The sequence below is a fragment of the Panthera tigris genome, chromosome B3 (assembly GCF_018350195.1).
Source record: "Panthera tigris isolate Pti1 chromosome B3, P.tigris_Pti1_mat1.1, whole genome shotgun sequence".
Classification (NCBI taxonomy): Eukaryota; Metazoa; Chordata; class Mammalia; order Carnivora; family Felidae; genus Panthera; species Panthera tigris.
The window spans coordinates 109463002-109487127 of NC_056665.1; the positions used below are offsets into that span (position 1 = coordinate 109463002).

The 24126-nt window shown below is 36.5% G+C and overlaps 1 protein-coding gene across 1 annotated transcript in view; it reads right to left on the bottom strand.

The window, feature by feature from the left end:
- Window positions 1–10095: 10095 nt before the first annotated feature.
- Window positions 10096–24126, bottom strand: part of SGPP1 (sphingosine-1-phosphate phosphatase 1) — a 35174-nt gene continuing 21143 nt past the window's right edge. The window contains exon 3 of the mRNA XM_007095335.2: window positions 10096–12461. Coding sequence (XP_007095397.2) covers window positions 11910–12461 — 552 coding nt within the window. The 3' untranslated portion in view covers window positions 10096–11909. The remainder of the gene's footprint in view (window positions 12462–24126) is intronic.

Below are 24126 nucleotides of genomic sequence, written 5' to 3' on the forward strand. Positions count from 1 at the left end.
TCTGTTTTTGTGCCATAATAAACATCCATTTTAAATGATAATTACAAAATGTTCAGTATAGCACTTTTTAACATTCTAGTATAAATTGCTGAAGGTATAAACAGGCAAGGAGCCAAAATAGATGATTAAGATGATGAGATGATAAGAGATCCAACTTAAAATTATTTGCAGAGGTGGTTTTAAAGGTCTTGTTCTATCTTTTTACAATCCCAGGTGATTTTTTTGATATGAGAGAATTTGAAATCTAATGCGATTGTGACAAAGAAGACATTCTGATGAAAGCAACAACTTTCTCTTTGGATCTGAACTATTAAAAAAAACCTGGTTTTATATTTAAAAATTGTTTTGCATGTGAGAGCTCTTTAAATCTCTGTGGGAAAAGGAAACGAATGATGCTGGGGAAGAGGACAGGATATTGTCTTACTTACTCATTTCTTATTGGCTCCCAGCCTATGTGTAGTTATGTGCAATTACAAGACACAAGAATCTTCAGAGTAGCATTGTTTTTAATTTTTTTTTAACGTTTATTTATTTTTGAGAGAGAGACAGAGCATGAGTGGGGGAGGGCAGAGAGAGAGAGGGAGACACAGAATCTGAAGCAGGCTCCAGGCTCTGAGCTATCAGCACAGAGCCCGATGCAGGGGCTCAAACTCACGAACCATGAGATTATGGCCTGAGCTGAAGTTGGACACTTAACCGACCTAGCCACCCAGGCGCCCTGTTTTTAATGTTTAATTATTCATTTTGAGAGAGAGCGAGTGACAGAGAGAGAGGGCACGCAATTGGGGGAGGGGCAGAGAGAGGCGGGGAGAGAGAATTCCAAGCAGGCTCCACACTGTTAGCGCACAGTCCGACCCGGGGCTTGAACTCACTAACCGTGAGATCAAGACCCAAGCCAAAACCAAGAGTCAGACGCTTAACTGACAGAGCCACCCAGGCACCCTCAGAGTAGCATTGTTATAGCAAAAAATTAGCGGCAATCTGAAAGTCCGTTACTGGAATAATAGTTAAGTAAACTGTGATAGATTTATGTAATTGTACCATACAGCACTATAAAATAATAAAGCAGATCCATTCAGTCAAATATGTCTTGAGTCCCTACTAAATCTAGGTGCTGGGAATAAAGCACAGAATATAGTAGATATGGTCCCTGCCTTCATGGAGCTTCAATGCTAGTGAGGAAAGAATATAAAAAGCAAACAAGTAAGATCATTTCAGTGCTATGAACAATATACTACAAGATAATGTGATAAAACCATACAGGAGATGGGGAGTCCATTAGATAATATGACCAGGGAAAGCTTCACTGAGAGGATGCTATTTAAGCCGAGATGTGAGTATTGAGGGGGAGCCATCCATACGAAGAGGTAGAGGGAGTGTTCCAGTCAAGGGAGGTGGCAGTGGCAAAGTTTGTGATGCTTGGTTAGAGAAATAGGCCATTGTGATTGGAATAGAGTTAAATTCTTTTTTTAATGTTTATTTTTGAGAGAGACCGAGAGCGAGTGGGGGAGGGGCAGAGAGAGAGAGAGGTTGAGAGGGAGACACAAGATCCGAAGCAGGCTCCAGGCTCTGAACCGTCAGCACAGACCTGACCTAGGCCGGAATCAGACACTTAACCAACTGAGACACCCAGGTGCCCCTGGAATAGAGTTTTAAGTCAGAGTGAGGTAGGGGCCATAGGGCCTTGAAGACATTCTTAAGGTGTTTGGATTTAATTTCAGTTACAGATCTTCCTCCACTTCACACGGGTTTATGTCCTGGTAAACCCATTGTTAAGTTGAAAATACCTAAGTCAAAATGCATTTAATACTCCTAATCCACTGAACACAGTTTAGCCTAGCCTACCCTCAATGTGCTCAGAACATGTTAGTCTACAGTTGGGCAAAATCATCCAACACAAAGCCTATGTTATAATAAAGTGTTGAATATCTCATGTAATACACTGATTACTGTACTGAAAGTGAAAACCAGAATGGTCGTATGGGTGCCGAATGGTTACGAGTGAATCGGTTGTTTACCCACGTAACCACGTGGCTGGCTGGGAGCTGTGGCTCGCAGCCACTGCCCAGCATCACAAGAGTATTGTACCACATATCACTAGCTCAGAAAAGATCGGAATGCAAAATTCCATATACAGTTTCTAGTGAAGAAGTATCACTTTTGCACAGTCATAAAGTTGACAAGTGGTAAGTGAAACCATCATAAGAAACCATCTGAATGACATTCAAGAATAACCTCATGTTTTCTAATAGAACTTATGAAATATTTTTTAAAATGCCTTTCTGCTGTAAGCATTATTGAATTTTAGAAATGTTCTAGTGAACATTTATGTTCGGCTTTATTTTTAAAAAATATTTATAACTTGATACGGTGCTCTACAGTTTTAAAATGTTTTATGTTACAAGGGTCTTATTTTCAGAAATACAGCTTAAATCTTCAGGGTTCATACCAGGTTCATGCTTGTAATAAAGTAGTTTCACCTTATCCAGCATTCTCTTCTGTTTGTTTTAGTTCTGAATGAGATTCTTAGACTTTCTTCTTTCTTTTTTTTTTTCTTTTTTTTTTTTTTTTTGACTTGTTACTTTAACATGTATTGGTTAAAAAATAAATAAATAAAGGGGGAGGGAGAAGTTTTCAACGTCATTTCAGGATAACTATTTCCTGGTATAAAAAGACATTATTCTCAAACAATAACTTTCTAAAAAAAAAAAAATACATCATGCAAAGTTTTAAAAAGTTTCACTGAATGTTTCAAAACTCTGGGAACAGATTGTATAGTAACCATTTTGACCAGTTTTTGCCAAAGAAACACAAAACCTTGCAAGTCAACTCAAAGGCAGGGTTTGCGGCAAAGGCCTGCTGACCACAGCCCAGACTTTCTTCTTTCTTTTTCATTTACACATCCATCCCCATGGCTAGCAACATTTGTTCAATGAGTTACAGAATTCCTGAGGTTATTGGTGTCTACCTGTCTCCCTCTACTTTTATTTTTTAGCAAAGAACTATGTTTAGGGTGATTACGATTCAGAACTATTTGAAGAGTATGTTGAATTAGGTAATACTTAGCAGTCACTTTAAACCTTGTAATTCAAATCAATGTTGTTACTCTCGTAAAGCAATTAACTCATTGTTTCTTTTTGGAGAAACTTGTAACTTTCTTAAAGGACTATATACAAACTTTTTGTGGACAGGACAAGATATGCTCCCTCAACTCTATTTCCTCAACAAAAACGGACTAAAATTCTTTTTTTTCCATTAAATTTCAGTATTCTAATACAAACAATAGAAATATTCCTTTTGTTTTTACTCGGTCTACAACAGTTTAATAAACTTTTAATGTTGAAAGGGATTTTAGAGAACATCGAGTCTAACCTCTTCATTTAATGTGTGAGGAAATTGCATCTCACAGAAGACAGAACTAGTGCCTAAAGGTATAGCAGATTAGAGTCGGAGTCGGAGTCCAAAATCAAATCAAAACAGAACTTCTGGTCTTCTGATTTCTTCATCTGTAACATACTGGCTTGAATGTATTTCTTGTATTCAGCATAACCTGTTTTGTCACTGTGGGTTTAGGAAAAAACAGACACGGGATGGGAACATGAAAGCCAATACCAGTTTGGCACTAGCATCTTCATGCAGAATGGAATTCATGCACAAAGACTTTCACAAGAATGGACAAAAGAATTCTGTAAAGTGTCAAGGTCGGGACTGGAAAAAAACACTGCTTGCAAGCCCAGAATCTGAAACCAGCTTTATAACAGACTTTAACATATGATGACATGGAATACCTTAAAGCCCCCAAAGGCAGAAGTCTACAGTCTTTCCTTCTGACTTCTAAAAGCGCCTCATGGAACAGTCCCCCAAGTTTCACTGGAATGAGTTTCAGGTGAATGGTGTACATGGAACGCCTACACGTGCAGGTCTGCAATAGCCAGTAACATGTTTGAGGCCTAACTGTAAGGTAAAATATAAGACAATACGGTCATTATGTCTTTTTCAGATAGGACACCCCCACCCCCACCCCATGAAGCAGTCAAGAGCCTTTTGATCAATAATGTTGAATCAGGAAAATTAGGTGGTCATGGGTGTATCGGGGATTACCTCACACATGGGGAACATATCTTGGTGTCTGTGATTCTACCAGCAGACACCCTTCCCACACTCACCTCAGACTTTTCATAACTCAAGCGGTTGGGGTTCATCAGATGTGCGATAGGTTCTGACCTCTCAATCCATTGAAGAAACGTCAGAGTCTCAGTATGGTGGGTTAAGAATTACGCTGAAGAACGCCAGTGTTATTCCCAGAGTGGCTGGAAAGCCCAGAGTGAGTCCCCTGGGAGCTAGTCCTCGCTGTAGAACGCAGAAAGCCTACTTGTAGCTGGTCTGCAGCCTCTTCCTTATCCTCGTGACCTGTTCCCTCATGGTCTGTCAGCGGGTTTCTGGGTATGTCATTAGTTTGTTTTACTTCCCTCTAGTGCGGGTTTGGAAGGTGAGGGGAGTAGTATAACTTCATATTCAAAGTCCTAACTCACTGGGGTCTCCTCCTCTAACTGCATCTGTGGAAGTCATGATCTCATGTCACCAAAATCAAGGCCTTGGGCTTCTTGATATAAAATCCAAAATTAATATATGAAATTACCTTATTTTTCCTCTTAATAGGTAAACAAGACTTAAAGCAAAACACATTAGCCTTTTCATTTATCACAGATAAAAAAAAAAAAAAGAAACAAAAAAGTATCTATCAAACAATAGTTTTGATTACCTTCAAGCTGGGTGTAATTTCATCCCTGAGCTAAGTGAGTAATAAATACTGCAGCTCTTCTACTGGTAAAGAAAGGCAACACTTCATTATTTATACGAATTTCTTATTAAACATTTTAACAAACTTTTCAACTTTATATCCTACTACTCTCTTCCAGGTACCTGACCACCTGCAGTGCATTTGTTTGCTAACCATGTCTAACACACTCCCATTTTTGTGCCTTGGTTCTACTCATTTCTTCTACCAAAGATGTATCCTTTGCCCCACCACAGTGCTCTTAGCCCATCCAAATTTTCATTCACTTGGGACTGTTCAACACTGCATCCTGAAGTTATAGTCTGCCTGCCTGAGGAAGTAATTAAGATTGCACATAATTACAGGCATACCTCATTTTATTGCATTTCACAGATATTGCGGGGATTGTGTTTTGTTTTTTAGAAATTGAAGTTTTGTGGCAATCCTGTGTCGAACCAATCAGTGCCATTTTTCCGGCAGCATTTGCTCACTTTGTGTGTGTGTCACACGTTAGTAATTCTTGCAGTATTTTAAACTCTTTCCTTATGATGATGATCAGTGATTACAGACTCATTGAAAGCTCAGATGGGGGCGCCTGGGTGGCGCAGTCGGTTAAGCGTCCAACTTCAGCCAGGTCACGATCTCGCGGTCCGTGAGTTTGAGCCCCGCATCAGGCTCTGGGCTGATGGCTCGGAGCCTGGAGCCTGTTTCCGATTCTGTGTCTCCCTCTCTCTCTGCCCCTCCCCCGTTCATGCTCTGTCTCTCTCTGTCCCAAAAATAAATTAAAAACGTTGAAAAAAAAAGATTAAAAAAATAAATAAATAAATAAATAAATAAAAGCTCAGATGATGGTTAGCATTTTTTAGCAATAAAGTATTTTTTAAATTAAGATATGTCAATTGGGGTGTTTTTTTCCTAGATGTAATGCTATTGCACACTTAATAGACTACCGTATAGACATGACTTTAATATGCACTTTTTGGTAAAACAAAAAATTGATTTGACTCCCTTTACTGTGATACTCACTTTATCCCAATGATCTGAAACCAAACCCACAATATATGAGGTATGCCTGTATCTGCTAATAATATAGATTTATGAATTTGGTATGGAGTTGCTGTATATGAGCTCTAAGATCCTATATAGATCTAAAATGTTTTATAATTCTATAATCCCCTTAACATATGTAATGTGGGAAAATGTAGATGATTTTTAGGAAAGATAGAAAAAATATTTCAGATGTAAATGCTGTATTTGGGTTTATAATTGATTAATGTTACTTATAAATTATGCTATGTATTTAGACATTATATGTTAATTTTAAAAATTTACAGCTTGTGTCCATAAATGAATTTTGGGAATATACTGCCAAGGGAAATGTTTTTAAAATATTTATTTTGTAACACTATTTGAAACATTTTGCAGAGTGGAAAATGTTGAAGGAGTATTAGTTCAGTTTTTTATGTTCACTATTTCAAGGCTGTTATCATAGTACTTCAATGAGAAATAACCAAAAGTAACACTATCCATTAAAATGAGTTTGGCGAATTTCATCCCTAAATCAACCCAGATAAAAAGAGGGGCAAAGTAATATTCTCAAGATTACACTTCTATAGCTTATTAACTGGGAACAAATGTTATACCCTCATTTATACAGAACACTTTTGGCAGATTCGCTTTTAGTTTTTTTAGTGTTTATTTATTTTTGAGAGAAAGCATGCACACGATCAAGCAGGAGAGGGGCAGAGAGAGAGGGAGATAGAGAGTCCCGAGCAAGCTCTGTGCTGTCAGTGCAGAGCCCAAGGAGGGGACGAGGGGCTCAAACTCAGGAACAGTGAGATCATGATCAGAGCTGAAACCAAGAGTTGGACACTCAACTGACTGAGCCACCCAGGAACCCCTTTAAAAAAATTTCTTTTTACCATTTATTTTTGAGACAGAGTGTGGGTGCACACATGTGTGTGTAAGTGGGGGAGGGGCAGAGAGAGAGGGAGAGAATAAAATTTGCTTTTAAAGAAATAATACCTTGGGGCGCCTGGGTGGCTCAGTAGGTTAAGTATCCCACTTCAGCTTAGGTCACGATCTCCTGGTTCATAAGTTCGAGCCCCTGCATCAGGCTCCTCTGCACTGAGAAGGCAGAGCCTGCTTGGGATATTCTCTCTCTCTCTGCCCCTGCCCCACTCACACACTCTTTCTCTCAAAATAAATAGACTTTTAAAAAGATAAATAATAATTTGTACATAAATCACATTCTATAAAACAGGGCACTGAAGTAATTACAGGCAAAACATTTCAAGAATCTAAATTATCCTTTAAATATTTGCATGGAAAGTGATAAAATTCCTACCAGATAAATTGGAAGCATTTATTTACAAGCTAAAGTTTTAAAACAACTAAAACAAGTAAAAAGTAAACTATTACATAATTTTTTACTTTTTTAGATCATTAATCTCTTTGAGAACCTGTTGGAAGTTGTAGAATTTTTCCCTCAGAAAAATGTACATACTATATAGCCTGTCTACGGATTGAGTATTCATTCAAAATAGTGAATCAAATGCCTGCTGTCCCAGGGACCCAGAAGTAAATAGAGGCACAGGCTATTTTTTGTTCTTGGAGCTTATATCATAAAGACAGAACATTTGAAGCCAATAATACATAAGCAAGAGAATCCCAGGTTTTGATATATGCTATAATGAGATTTCAGTTAAGAGAACCCCTAATACAGGACAAAGGAAAAACCTCAAATCTGCACTATTTGTGTTTTTTTTTTTGTTTTTTGTTTTTTTTTTTTTAAGTTTTTTATTTTGAGAGAGAGCAAGCAGGGTAAGGGCAGAGTGTGAAGAGAGAGAGAATCCCAAGCAAACTCCTCACTGTCAGCACAGAGCCTGATGCAGGGCTCAAACTCACAAACCGTGAGATCATGACCTGAGCTGAAACCAAGAGTCGGCGCTTAACTGACTGAGCCACCCAGGTGCCCCTGTGGTAATTTTTTTTAAAAGAATCCATTTTATATCTCCTAAGAAAAGGTCATTATGTAACAAAAACTTTGAAAACATGTATTAAATCAAATAGTGCAAATAGCATAATAGGTAAGGTAAGTGTATGAACTTTTAAAACCTGAGATAATGGACTTGGTGACATAAACCTAACAACGTTGTAGACATCATGATATAATTGGTTAGTATAGGTCACAAAGCAATTTCACAATTCATTTGGCTTTCAGAAAATGGGGGGAACCTCCTAAAATACAAACATATTCTGTCATATCCTGTTGCTTGCAGTGCTAGGGGCTGGGCTGTTTTAAATGGTGGAAATTGCACCAAGACTAGGGGTGCATGGGTGGCTCAGTTGGTTAGGCTTCCGACTTTGGCTCAGGTCATGATCTCACAGCTTGTGGGCTCAAGCCCCGCATCGGGCTTTGTGCTGACAGCTCAGAGCCTGGAGCCTGCTTCGGATTTAGTGTCTCCCTCTCTCTCTGCCCCTCCCCAACTTGCGCTTGCGCTCTCTCTCTCAAAAATAAACATTTAAAAAAAATGCACCAAGACTAAAGATGATGAAAGGAAAAAGACAAATTTATAAAATACCAGCTAGTTGAAATTAACAAATTAGTGTTTATTTCTGGAAACTTTTTTTTTTTAATGTTTCTTCTATTTTTCTTTGAATTCTCCCTCCTGTCTTATAAGCAGGGCATGCTTTGTTTATAAAGATGTGTAGTGGGCTTAAAAATGGAGAGTTTTCTAAAATGTCCTTTACAGTTAGCGTGTTAAAATTTATTTTTATTGTGCTATTTGCAGCTTATGTAGTAACCACAATTAAAATTTAAGTGTGTAAAGAGGTTGTTGTTTTTTTCTTTTTAACTTAAGTACACTACAGAAGAAACTGGAAGAACATGACCAAATCTGACAAAATATCCTGCATGGTACCATCCACTATGTCCGGTTACAGTACTCTTCTCAAAATATTGCTTGTTCCCTTTCCAAAAAAATCTCTTTAGCAAACAATAAAAACTCCCTTCAGAAAAACTAATTCAACTTTTAAGTTGAATTTTAAAAATTGGTCCTTACTCGTGTCCAGATTAAACAGATTTTTAAATCTAGTGAAAACCTTGTTAACAAGAATGAAATTGTTTTGCTAATAAAAAATCTTTGCAGTATAAAATTATGTGATCATATATTCAAAATTAAAACATTCTAGTATTTACTCCTCCTTAGGGAATATTTTATGAACATTTTCTTTTAAATTATACTATCACTGAATTTTTGTTGCGTTTGAAAGACACATTTACTAAAGATTATAAAGGAAGCTAGTAAATAAAAACAATTATACAAATCTACTGTAGTCACATTGTTTTACATTAGGTCTTCTAATGAGTTTCTGGCAGACCTAGGTTTTGCAATTCACATATCACAGCATTTTAAAGTTACAAAATGAAATGTCCATATGTTAATTCAGCTTGAAAAAATACCTATTCCTGGGGTACCTGGGTGGCTCAGCTGGTTAAGCATCCAACTCTTGGTTTCCACTCCTGTCGTGATCTCCTGGTTGTGAGATCAAACCCCACGTCCAGCTCTGGGATGACAGACAGCATGGATCCTGCTTGGGATTCTTTCTTTGCTCCTTGCCAGCTAGCACACACTCACTCTCTCTCTCTCTCTCTCAAAATAAATAAACATTAAAACAAAACAAAACAAAAAAACCCTGTTCCTGGAGCGCCTGGGTGGCTCAGTCAGTTAAACCTCCCACCTCAGCTCAGGTCATGATATCACGGTTCATGGGTCCGAGCCCTGCATCAGGCTCTGTGCTGACAGCTCAGAGCCTGGAGCCTGCTTCAGATTCTGTGTCTCCCTCCCTCCCTCAGGCCCTCCCCTGCTCTCTCCCTGTCTCTCAAAAATAAACATTAACAAAAACAAAAACCTGTTCCTAATACTGTGTCTAATGCCTGAGACAATGAATTGGCAGTCAACTACCTATAATACCATTGGCCACAGATTCTGCTGAAACATTTTATTCATGTTTCTTAATATTATGAAACTTTTTACTAAAAGTACAATGTCAGAATGATCACAGTTGGAGCCCAAAGTCAGTTTGAACCCTGAAGAATTTCTTTGATATCTTCTATTACTGAAAACAACTCTGGTTTTGAATAAGATGCTTCAGAGGAAAAGCCTGCTAGAATGAAAATCCTAAATATTCTATAAATATCAGATAATACAGAGAACAAATGCAAAGAAGGTAAACAAAACAAAATACTCTTCAATTCTGAATTTGGCTTTTATTTTAAAATACATTTAGCATGGAGATACCATAGGACAGAAAATAATAAATCACAAAGAAATGGAGTATTTTCAAATACCTTTTAAGCTAGATATAAAAATTAATAAGATAGCATAGACCCAAATTATGGGAAGTAGTTCCTAAAATTCAATTCATTAAACACATTTTGAAAGAAAAGTTCTTTGCACATTTTCCAACGTACCGATATGTTCCTAAGTGCCTCGGTTTCGACTAACAGCTAAAGATCCCAAATTTAGTTGTTTTACTTAAAATTATCATATTCAATGTTGGTAAAAATTACCATGTCCCTAAATTCTCAATCGGAATTATAAAAATATGAGTTCAAATAGTTATGCTGTCCAAAATAGAAACATCTTAAGTGATACTTCTGGATAATCAGACAGATATTGCACTAAAGTCAGTAATTCCATACCTGATGCTCATTTATATGGAAAGTTAATTCTCTTAAGAAAAACTTACTACAAATAAACTTAATGTTAACCTAATTACAATTACACTTCAAAATATAAAGGCACAGACAGAAGAAAGAAATGTTTAATACCCAAATTTTCCACTGTGAAAATAATAAAAATTGAAAAAATAATAGGATCTAAAATACTGATACTTTCAGATTTTATAATTTACCTTAAGTAGCTAATAAATGGGTATTAAAAGTTAACACTGCTAAATCCAATCCTTTCCAAATAATTTAGAAAAACGGTTTGTTTATAAATTAAGTGTGTGCATTGTCCCATCTATAAATTTCAATTACATTTCCATTCATTGGAAGTATCTACCTGCAGTATAAACAATCAAGACAATGTACAAAAAATATATCTTGTTCCTAAAACTTACAATGCACAGAAAAATACCTACAAAAATGGAAATATTTATCCATTTAGCTACCCAATAAATTAGTGAGAAAGTTTAACCCATTCCACATTTCTTTCCAAACAAAGGCTAAAGAATTGAGGGTGGCTTGCTTCTAGCCCTGTTAAGTTTGACATGTATTTTTAAAACATTTGCCTGATTATATGTAACTTAAGATAAAGATAGTATCTTATTTTTGTATCACAGTATACATGGCATTTCTTAATTCAGCAACAGAAAGGCACAATTAGCAAGCAATAAAATTCAGTACCTGAATTATTAAACTGATGTCCAGAACAACTGCAAATAAAGTACATTCAACACAGTGTACAGAATTGAAAAAAAAAAAAAAACCCTAATTTTTCTGAAAATTTGGTCCATTAAAAATGCCTCCCATGCTCAACATCATGGGTAACATGAAAGGTGACGGCAGTGTAAAAAGAGGCAGTAAAACATTATGTGGTGGCATATGAATTCTGGTCTGGTAATTACGCAATTCAATTAGGAAATGGTTCCCATAGTAAATAAATGTTAAATATATCTGTTAATAACAACGTGCCTGTACTAAATCCAAATATACCGGCACACTGTTTGCATATTATTATTGATTTTATAATACAGCCCCACAGTTTAAAATAACTTAGGTATATTATTTCATATATAACATACATTAGATACATAATTGTACATTATGTATCTTAATATATATTATATATAACTCGAATTCATAACAGCATAAAACTCTCCAAACATTACATGAACATTCTAAATGGATACTTATCATTTTCTCAGTGTTGAAATAGCTCAGCTCACCTAAAACAATATCTGGATGTGCAATGATAAAATGCACTGACTCTTACGAATTTACTTAAATAATTATTTAAGTTAAATTCCTGCAAAAGCCTAACTCTGATTTGGCTTTTAACTAGGATATATTTTTGGATATCAGTAACTGATACCCTCCTTTCTTATAAACAGTATTTTTGCATCAAGAGATACCAATAAAGAAAAATAGATAAGGAACCAAAAATGTGATAGAGAAACCAACCATCCCATAGGTAATATACCGATAAGGAAGTTCAACTTCCATGTGTTGTCTTGCTTTTCGAATATCATCACATGGTATACTGAAGATTTTACAGGCTAAAGGAATGGTGATCCTTTTCATTATATCTCTGACTATTAGTACAAATACCATCCCGATGAGGATCCGCAGTATGGCTTTTCCAAACATAGTCACGGTAATGGGGGGCAGAGCTAATGGTAGTATATCCAGAGAAGGATCTAACATTAGCCCCACGTTATGGCTAACATGAGATCCACATGCAATTCCAGCACCACTTCCTAGAATCTCAGCTGTGTCTCCTCGGGATGTACTCCAGGTGTCAAGAGTGAAAGAAAAGATCCCCAAGGCTAAATGAAGCCCGATGATGATTAATGGAGCATATTTGTGAGTTTGGTTGAAGTCGTCAATCAGGTCCACAAACGGATAGAAGATAGCTAAGATTAAAATGGTATATAGGAATCCGGCAATAATATCCTGGGAAAAGAGAAAAGTAAAGTTGTTCAGCATAACACTCTTTTTGACATTTAAAAACATAGATTTCACATTTTCAATGTTAATACAGATTCTTTAGATGTCACATTTTCAAACTTTACTGACCATATAATAAATACTAAACATTTAGTGATAATAAAAAGATTAATTTGATAATAATAATGAAAGTATTATGTTTTTGGGGCGCCTGGGTGGCCCACTCATTTGCACATCTGACTCTTGACTTCGGTTCAGGCCCAGATCTCATGGTTCATGTGATCAAGCCCTATGTCGGGCTCTGTGCTGACAGTGCACAGCTTGCTTGGGATTCTCTCTCCCCCTCTCTCTTTACCCCTTGCCTGCTTGTGCTCATGCATGTGCATGCATGCCCTCTCTCTCAAAATAAACATTTAAAAGTTATGTTTTCATAATTCTACCTTTTTATAAGCTAACTACATATATACTATATAAGATTTATATTTAAATCCTTAACAATAAACTCTGCCTAAATTGTGTAGTTTTTTTTTACTTTTTTAAAAAATTATTTATTTTATTTAGGAGAGCGAGTGGGGGCACCTAGGTGGCTCAGTGGGTTAAGCGTCTGACTTCAGCTCAGGTCATGATCTCACAGTTTGTGAGTTCGAGCCCCGTGTCAGGCTCTGTGCAGACAGCTCAGAGCCTGGAGCCTGCTTCAGATTCTCTGTCTCCCTCTCTCTCTGCCCCTCCCTTGCTCACGCTCTGTCTCTGTCTCTCAAAAAATGAATAAACGTTTAAAAAAAAATTTTTTTTTAAAGGAGAGAGAATGCAAGCAGGGCAGGGGCAGAAAGAGATGTGGAGAGAGTGAATCCCTAGCAGGCTCTGCACCTGCAGTGTGGAGCCCAACGCAGCGCTGGAAACCCATGAACCATGAGATCATGACTTGAGCAGAAACCAAGAGTAAGACACTTAACCAACTGAGTCATCCAGGTGCCCCATGTGTAGTTTTGATTTCTGGGAAATTACACAGCTGACCCTTAAACAATGTGAGGATTGGGGTGGCCACCCCACATACAGTAAAAAACTCATATATAACTTTGACTCCCCCAAAACTCAACTACTAATAGCCTACTACTGACCTGAAGCCTTACCAATAATAAACATCAACTAACACATATAATTAATGCTATACATGTTATATACTGTATTCTTACAGTAAAGTAAGAGAAATAAAAGAGTAAAGAGAAATAGAGTAAAGAGAAATAAAAATGTTAAGGAAATCATAGGAGAAAAGATTCAGTACTATAAAAAATCTGCATATAAGTAGACCCATGCAACTCAAATCCATGTTGTTAAAGGGTCAACTGTAGTTGCCTCATGTTTTTCTGTCTTAAAATTTTTATTAGGTAATAACTGATACATAGAAAAAGATACGTAGAGTGTATATGAAGTTATAAAATTCATATCTATGAAATCACTGCTGCAAAAAAGATAATAATATTACCAGTACTTTGAATCTTTTGTATGCTGTCTCCCAACTCTATCACTCTGTATCCTCCACAAAGGCAATTATAAACCTGAGTTTTGGCTGAATAAATACAGTAAAACCTTGGGTTGTGAATAACTTGTTCTGCAAGTGTTCAAACATTTCTAATAAATTTTAATTTGATAAATGAGTGATGTCCTGCAATACAAGTAGTACATGATGCCGAATGTCACATGATCATAACTGAGCCAATGGTTTTTGAAATTCGCTTTGATATACGAGTGCTTCAGATTACAAGCATGTTTCTGGAACAAATTATGCTCACAAACCAAGGTTCTACTGCACTTGTTAAAAGCTTTCATCACATATCTCCAAACAAACAAAAAATGATCTAGTTTTGCTTCTTTCTGAGCTTATAAAAATGTTATATAGTGCACAGTTCAAGATTCATTCCTTATATGTAGTTGTAGGTCATTTACTTTCCCAACTGTGTAATACTTCGCTGTGTAATACTTATTCATTCTTCCACTGGTGGTCATTTAAATTGTTCATAGGTTTTGGATTAGTTTATTGGCTATGGTTGAGCTTGAGTGCTTTCTTAATTAGTATCTCTTCTTAAACCAACCAGGAATATTATAACCAGTGCAACCATTTTTTTTGTTTCAATGTTGCCTGGTGTGGGCAAGAGTTTCCTAGAAACAGAATGGCAGAATCATAGGGTATGTGCATGTTCCATTTTATAAGATCAAAAATTTCCAAAATGTTCGTAAAAATTTACATCCCATCAGTTCTGCATTTCTTGATGTTTAAATTGCATTTTCCTGATTTTTTATAAGATTATGAGTTATTCCTTTTCTCTGTAATGTATATTTGTGTCTTTTTGTAACCATTCTTTTAGATTTTTTTTCTTGTTGATTTACATGATTTTTTTCATATGGTATTCATATATAAATCCTTTATCAATAAAATCTCTTATCAATAACATGTTCTGTAAACATCTTTTTTTGGATTTTGTAGCTTGCCTTTTCATTTTCTTTATGGCACCTTTTAGTGAAGAGAAGTTCTAAATTTAATGTAGTCATATTTATCATTGTATCTTGTTTAAGAAAGCCCTCTCTGCCACAAAATCATAAAGGTATACTATTCAAAAAGTTTTTAAGTTTGCCTTCCACATTTAAGACTTAAGTATATCCTCAAACTCTTGCCATTGTCCTCATTGTGCAGAAGTTCAATGACTTTGTCATGGATCAGTGAAGTTAACAGTACAATGCACTGTTCTAAACTATGTAAAATTCTAAATCAGAATACTGTGGAATAGAAGAAGGGCTGAAGGTACAGACAATTCCTAAAGAGAGTAAGAACTGAATGTGCAGCTAAAAATTTTGAAGAATTTAAGTTCTTTAGCCACCACCTTCCTGGGAAGCGTATCACACTGTAGACACTCAAATATTTATTGGACGAATAAATGAATCCCTTACATGAATCTATTCTAACAAAATCTACTAAATTACTTGTAAGTGAATCTTTACTCTGTTTTCAACAATTTCATTACAGGCATCATTAAAAAAAAACATTTTAAAAATTTATTTCTATATAGGACAAGTTTTTCCTGATATTTTCCAATTCTAAAAATATGAAATGAGATTTAAAAGCAATTGTGTTCTCTTTATATAAGTGACTGCTTTCATAGTAGGTCGAAGAAAAATATAAGCAATTAACAAAATGTTTATCAAATTATGAACTAAAGCAGTATCACTTGTGTATTCAAACTTCTTAGAAGGCATATAAAGCATTTCATATCTGGCTTCTGCCTATCCTAACACTTCAATGCCAGGGGCCCCTGGCTGGCTCAGGCAGTAGAGCATATGACTCTTGATCTCGGAGTTCTAAGTTCGAGCCCCACGATGGGTATAGAGATTACTTAATAAAAAGAATCTTAAACACAAAACGCTTCAATGCCAGGTCCCATAATGAATTTTAGACTATTTCTCTCATCTTGGAATTATCTTTCCTCCTCTATTTTAGGAAAACCATTACATATCCTTTGAGACTCTGCTCAGGCACCTCTCTTCTCCATAAACTTTCTCTTCTCCTACCCCATAATAAGGAATTCCCTCCTCTTTACCTCCATAGCATCTGCTACAAAAGTTACCACATTGTTTTCCATTTTTTGCTTTCTATTTCTATTAGAAAACCAAAGGTTCACAACCTCTGTGCCCTTTAGAAGTCACTAAACAACTTTATAAATATTGATGCCTGGGCCAATCCTCAGAGATTCTGATTTAACTGAATTGAAGTGCGAGTAGGGCATCAATTTTTTTTTTAATGTATATTTATTTTTGAGAGAGAGAGAACAAGCAGTGGAGGGGCAGTGAGGGAGGGAGAAAGAGAATCCCAAGTAGGGTCCACACTGTCAGCACAGAGCCCAGTGTGGGGCTTGAACTCAATGAACAGTGATCATGACCTAACCAACTGAGCCACCCAGGCACCCTGGGCATCAACTTCTTTCTAAAAAAAAAAAAAAGAAAAGAAAAAAAAAGAAAGAAAGAAAAGAGCTCCCCAGAGGCATCTGAGTGGCTCCATCGGTTAAGTTTCGGCCTAGGTCATGATCTCACCATTTGTGTGAGTTTGAGCCCCATGTCGGGCTCTGTGCTGACAACTCAGAGCCTGGAGCCTGCTTCGGATTCTGTGTCTCTCTCTCTGCCCCCTCCTCCACTCGCATTCTGTCTCTCAAAAATAAATAAAAATGTTAAAAAGTATTTTTTTTTAAAGATAAAAATTTTAAAAAAGCTCCCCAGTGATTCTGTTGTGCAGCTCCAGTTGAGGAACCACTGCATTACATATTTACATTACATATTACCTGTTTAGACAGCGATCTCTCAAAAGCAAAGTCTTTATCTTATTTATACATATACCCAATGGCTGGCACACAGTAAGTAGGCAATAAATATTTGTTTAGTTAAACTGAGACAGAAATTCTTTAGATTCATCATATTGACTATATAATCCTGCTTGATAAGAACTCTGTATGAGAAACAGATGAAACATAATTTCTTCAGTTTAGGCTAAAGACATTTTCAGGGAATAACAGTTTCTACACTGAAAACACTGAAAATACTAAAAATGCCTTTTTTTCCCCTTTCAAGGAGTGTTCAAATTTAATAAAAATTTATGGTTACATTAGCCATTTTTTTGTTTCATTTTATGTTATTTTAATGTTTATTTATTTATTTTGGGAGAGGAAGAGAGGGCGACAGAAAAGGCCAACCAGGCTCCATGCTGTCAGCACAGTGGGGCTTAAACCCACAAACCATGAGATCATGACCTGGGCCGAAATCACGAGTCGGACGGTTAACTGACTGAGCCACCCAGGTGCCCCTGGCCAGTTTTTAAATAAAGAAAACTGGACTAATGTCGTAGACCTAAGCATTTAATCTGATGGATTAAAGGTGCTCAACATATTTTGTTGAAAAAAAATGAATATTCAGCATTAGGAATTATATACTGGAGTGAAAAACTAAATTTTCAAATTTTTTTAACATGAGGTCTTCCATGAAAACTCAGATACATACTAAAAGTTACCTAAGAATTCTCATTAATTGAATTTTACTGCAGTTACTCAAAGATTCCAAAAGTGACCCAAATTCTGACCACACTTGTGGATACGGAGACCTCAAATTATGACTGTCAGACCTCTATTCTTCATATTTCAGATCACTAATTTCCATAGAATTACACTTTTATGAGGGTATAGTCCTTTGGTTGCTATCCTACCCTTTCTTCCCTACGATGTAATTAAAGGCACAGATCTTGTGAAATAACTACAGAATTTTGGCTATCAGAATAGAAGCTGTTGCTTTATTTCTTATTTAAATTTCATGATAGGGCGCCTGGGTGGCTCAGTTCATTGAGCATCCGACTTTGGCTCAGGTCATGATCTCACGCCTCAAATCCAGTTCACTGCTGTTAGCACACAGCCTGCTTTGGATCCTCTGTCCCCCTTTCCCTCTGCCCCTCCGTCCTGCATCTCAAAAATGTTTTATTTAACATTAAAAAAAATAAATTTCGTGATTGATTCAAAAACTTTCAGAATATGCTAATGTGGAAATGTCTGAGCCTTGTAATTCTCAGAATGTGTACCAAGTTATAAGTTTTAAATGACAATTGATGTTATTTACATAAAACCATATATAATAAATTTACTGTAAAGTTAAGTGAAAGGAAGGGTTAATAGCTCTGAAGTTAGCTGGTTTTTTTATAGTTTTTTCTTACTATAGGTATAAGTAGATGTTCATTCCTATAAAATGCTTATAGTACTTTATTTTAATGTTTATTTATTTTTGAGACAGAGAGAGACAAAGCATAAACGGGGGAGGGTCAGAGAGAGAGGGAAACACAGAATCTGAAACAGGCTCCAAGTCCTGAGCTGTCAGCACAGAGCCCGACGTGGAGCTCAAACTCACGGACCATGAGATCATGACCTGAGCCGAAGTCGGAGGCTTAACCGACTGAGCCACCCAGGCGCCCGCTTATAGTACTTTAGAAAATGAAAAACTTAATCAATTAAATGACTTTTAAAGACATTCCTACATTTGACCACTTTTTTTTTTTTTTTTTACAGATCATTTCCAAATATTTATTAGATTATGCAGATTCAAGAGCTAAATCATTCCGTGAATTTTTCACTTTTTTCTCAGTTATAGATCTTTTTTTTTTTTTTAATATATGAAATTTACTGTCAAATTGGTTTCCATACAACACCCAGTGCTCATCCCAAAAGGTGCCCTCCTCAATACCCATCACCCACCCTGCCCTCCCTCCCACCCCCCATCAACCCTCAGTTTCATTTGACCACTTTTTAAAGTTTTTTTCATGTTTATTTCTTTATTGGGATTTAGAATACCAAGCAGGCTCTGCACTGTCAGCACAGAGTCCAATGTGGGGCTTGATCTCAAGAAGTGTGAGATCTTGACCCAAGCCGAAATTGAGTCGGACGCCTAACCAGATGAGCCACCCAGGCACCCCCTATTTTTTTTAAGTTTTAATTTATTCTTTATTTAAGTAATCTCTACACCCAAAATGGGGCTTGAACTCACAACCCTGAGATCAAGAGTAACACTTCTCTGAGCCAGCCAGGTGCCCCTACATTTGATCACGTTAAGAATTCTTAAAAATAATTCAAAACAATTATAATTCCAGAAATATATTTCGGTATGACACAAAATATCCAAAATTTGTTGTCCTCAATTTTTTTTGTAGAGCTCCATGAATATTAAACTAGATTGTTTCAAGACTCTATACAAATTTACCTCCCTTTCTGATTATTAGTTATTTATATTATCCTGAATAGTGAGGGCAAACTGAGGCACCTAGGTGTCTCAGTTGGTTAAGCATCTGACTCTTGGTTTGGGCTCAGATCATGATCTCGTAGTTCATGAGTTCGAGCCCCATGTCGGGCTCTCCTGTCAGTGCAGAGCCCGCTTTGGATTCTCTCTCTCTGCCCCTCCCCTGCTTGCTCTCTCTCAAAATAAATAAATAAACTTAAAAAAATAGTAAGGGCAAACTGAACTTCCAAGCAACAGAACCAGAAGGAAGGAAGGAATTAATTCAGGGCATAAACATGCTAGCTATCACTGTGATATCAATTTAATGTATGACATTAAAATGTATACTAAGTGGTTTTAAGCATTACAGCACAAAGTATGTAATAAAGGAAAGTTAATGTTAAAGGTAGCAAAAACAACTTAAATTAGCAAATTTAAAAAAAAAAACCTTAGCACATAATTTTAGATACTAATCACAGATAACTTAATATTCCCTCAAAGTTAATAGATAATTACACATTTGAATGGAATATTCAAGGTTATCAAATTTATGGAAGGAAGAAGGTATCAAGTACCATAAATTCAACACAGATTTATTACATATTAAGTCTAAACTTTTATCCTTTTCATTTCTTCCGATCAGGAAATAGACCTAGAGAGGCTGCTGATTTGCTGAGATTAGAATTCCAGGCTCCTATGATATCCTAGTGAGTTGCTGGGGTGTTTTCAATTATAATATTTTATTTTATTTTATGTTGAGAGAGAGAGTACACGCACAAATGGGGGAGAGGGGCAGAGGCAGAGAGAGAGAATCTTCATGAGATCGAGAGAATCGACATGGGGGCTCGATCCCATGACCCTGGGATCGTGACCTGAGCCAAAATCAAGAGTTGGACGCTCAACCGACTGAGCCACCAGGCACCTCAATTATAACATATTTTAGGTGTCCTGCTTCTTATTTCAATATGCTAGTACACTACTATAAGTGCACTGTTAAGGACAGATTTTGGAATATTTACCTTTAATTAAAATTCAGATTTAATACGCGATCATTATAGGAAAACTAGTAAATACAAATAATAACAAGTAGGTGGTGGTGTTTTTTTTTTTTTTACATTTTATTCATTTTTGAGCGACAGAGTGTGAGCAGGGGAGAGGTAGAGAGAAAGGAAGACGCAGAATCTGAAGCAGGCTTCAGGCTCTGAGCTGTCAGCACAGAGCTTAATGCAGAGCTTGAAAGACAAATCATGAGATCATGACCTGAGCCAAAGTTGGACGCTTAACTGACTGAGTCACCCAGGTGCCCCAATAAGCAGTTATTACCCAGGTACAGTTACTATTAAAACTCTCAATGTTTATTGCTCTAGATCTTTCTCTCTAACATGTTTTTGGATTTTGGGGGTTTTTTGTGTGTGTATATGGTTGGTTTGATTTTATTTCTTCTTATAAAAATGGGTTTGAGGTGTACTTACTACTTTATAATCTCATAATATCTTTCTAAAAAGACTTTACACATATAGACACATAAAATTGTTTGGAAAATTTTGGGCACATGGATTTACAATATATTCATAATTTTACTAATACAGAAACAAAACAGTAGTTTGACAAGTACCCAGTCCAGTAACTTAAAAAATGGCCTGTGGTTTTATGAATTTAATATTTTTTAAGTTTATTTATTTAGAGAGAGAGACTGCATCCACACACGTGAGCCAGGGAAGGTCAGGGAAAGGGAGGAGAGAATCCCAAGCAGGCTCCATACTGTCAGCACAGAGCCTGATGGGGGGCTCAATTCCAAGAACCATGAGATCACGACCTGAGCTGAAACCAAGAGTGGGACACTTAACCGACTGAGCTACCCAGGCACCCCATGAGTTTAAATTTTGAGAGCTAGGTTTATAACAAATAAATAGATGTAGTAACTCCTCTATACTTTTCTTGGAAGTAAGAAAATCAATTTAGGAAAGTAGGCAGATGTTGAAAATAAACTAAGCTGTTGCTCTTTGTGTTGTAACAAAAACATACAGAATTTATGGAAAATACTGAATGAAGTGTTCATTATAAATCATTTAGAATAAATGATAAATAACACAAGAAGCCTCTTCTTGTGTTAATGAAGACATCCACTTAATAATAATAGGTATCTAAGCACCTATTAGCAACTTGCAGGGCATACACTGCCTATAGCTCCATACTATTTTCACAATAAATAGTAAAGATACAAACTATGATCAAGAAAATAGTTAAAAGGGCACGTCAAGCATGAGACTCCTGATTTCAGCTCAGGTCATAATCTCAAGTTTCATGAGATCAAGCCCCACGAAGAGCTCTGTGCTGACAGTATGGAGCCTGCTTGTGATTCTCTCCCTCTCTTTCTGCCCCCCCCACCCCTCTCCCTCCCTCCCTCCCTCTCTCTCTCTCTCTCAAAATAAATAAATAGAAAATAATTCAAAATGAAGGTAATTACTGAAATATTAAAATATAGGAAAAAGTGAAAATTGTGGGAATATATTAGATCCATAATGTAAGAAAGGGAGGGATTTATTATAGGTATAGTTTCATCCATCAACTATCAAATAATAAGCAATGTATTTCTTATTAGGAATAATTGTGGTTATAACACAGGATCATAGTTTGTAACGTCTGCAAATTACTCATGATTTTACTTTTAAAAAGAAATAAAATAAAAAATAAAAGGAAAACAAAAATTTGTAATACTACACACAATAAAATTCAGTAGCTAGTCTGAATAAAATTGATGAAACATTCTATGGGACAAGAAGGTTTTTGAATAAAGGACTAGGATTATCAGACTCATGATTTGAAAAATAATACATCAATATTGTTTTTAGGTCAGCTGATTCAAAAACAGAAGTCCAGTATATAAAAACTGAACTGAACTCAGCTTGAATGTTTGATCAATCCACTAAACATGTTTTTAAAGAACACATCTTTTATTATTTTTAATTTTTTTTAAATTTTTTAAGTTTGTTTATTCATTTTGAGAGAGATAGGTAGAGCAAGCAGAGGAGGGGCAGAGAGAGAGGGAGAGAGAGAATTCCAAGCAGGCTCTGTCCTGTCAGCATGGAGCCCGATGTGAGGCTTGAACTCATGAACTGTGAGATCATGACCTGAGCTGAAACCAAGAGTCAGACACTTAACCAACTGAGCCACCCAGGAGCCCCAAAAGCCCATCTTTTAGAAAGTATATTAAATATAATCAGATTCTTATTCCCCTTTTTATTATGATAATGAACCTAAGGGTAATATCTAATAGCTTTATCTTCCAGAAATATCAGGGATCCATTTTTTATCACTCAAAGATACATAACCATTTGGTAAATTTTTAGGAGCAATATTACTAACTTTTGTAGTTGGAAGAGAATCATTAACAAGGCACAGAAATGGATAACATTTTCTTGTGACAAATGCTAGATATGATATAAAAATCGGATACTGGGGGCGCCTGGGTGGCTCAGTCAGTTAAGCGTCCAACTTCAGCTCAGGTCATGATCTCACAGTTTGTGAGTTCAAGCCCCGCGTCGGGCTCTGTGCTGACAGCTCAGAGCCTGGAGCCTCCTTCGAATTCTGTGTCTCCCTCTCTCTTCCCCTCCCCTGCTCACGCTCTTTCTTTCTCGGTCTCTCAAAAAATAAATAAATGCTAAAAAAAAAAAAAAAAAATGTTTTTTAAATGATACTGAGGCTTATAAAATTAGTAGAGATTAATCAGAAAGGAAATTATATGTAAATTCACAATTTGTATTAATACAATTAATTATAAAAAGTTGAACACAAATAATTTGCTTATTAAAATAGTATTTGGGACTTGTGGAAATTTACTAGTGAAGGGGCAGCTACTGGAGGCAAGCAATCCAAGTTAAGAAATAGAGGGGCGCCTGGGTGGCTCAGTCGGTTAAGCGTCTCACTTTGGCTCAGGTCACGATCTCGCGGTCCGTGAGTTCGAGCCCCGCGTCGGGCTCTGGGCTGATGGCTCAGAGCCTGGAGCCTGCTTCCGATTCTGTGTCTCCCTCTCTCTCTGCCCCTCCCCCGTTCATGCTCTGTCTCTCTCTGTCTCAAAAATAAATAAAAAACATTTAAAAAAATTAAAAAAAAAAAAAAAAAGAAATAGAAACCCAATATTTCTACAGCTATGAAACAAGCCAATTAGTTACTTTCATGAGTAGAAAATTCTAAAACTGTTAAATTGTTGCAAAGGACAAGAAAAATTTGATATAGCCAGTTATAAATTTTTTGATCACATGAATTAGTTCATATTTCTCCACTTTTTTCTGATCCTTTATCTACTAAATACATAATACGTTCATAGAGTGCAGTAAGAGACACTACACTAGATGCAAGGGATAGTGAGGGAACATAAGAGTTACTTTTCTTATGTTGCTTATTTTCTAGTGGGGGAAAGATAAGGAAAAAAGAAGTTGTAGTTGTGCCAGAATTATGCTCAAGATGCTCTGGGAGAAAGGTCATCTAGCCAGTCTAGAGAAAGGCAAGATGGGGAATGTAACAAGGCTTTTAGGAGATAAGAACACTTTTTGTGAATCCTGAAGAATGGATAGTTAGCTAGACAAAGGGAAAAGGGTATTCCAAGCAGAAGTTACAACTTTCCTAAAGGTATCGAGGTAAGAGACACCAATTACATTCGAGGAAACAAGTCATTCAGTATGGCGTCATGTTTGTGCTTTGGAAGTAAACTACAACAGGAGGCTAGACACCGTATGGAATGTGGTCAGACTGGAAGTAGGACTACTAATTCAGAAGCTGTTACAGTCCTCTGGTGATGAGATGGTGCAAGCTAGAATGTCAATGGGAAGGGGAGAAAGGGAGGTGAGTAGTTGTGGCTAAAGAGTAGCGGGTCCCTGTGCTG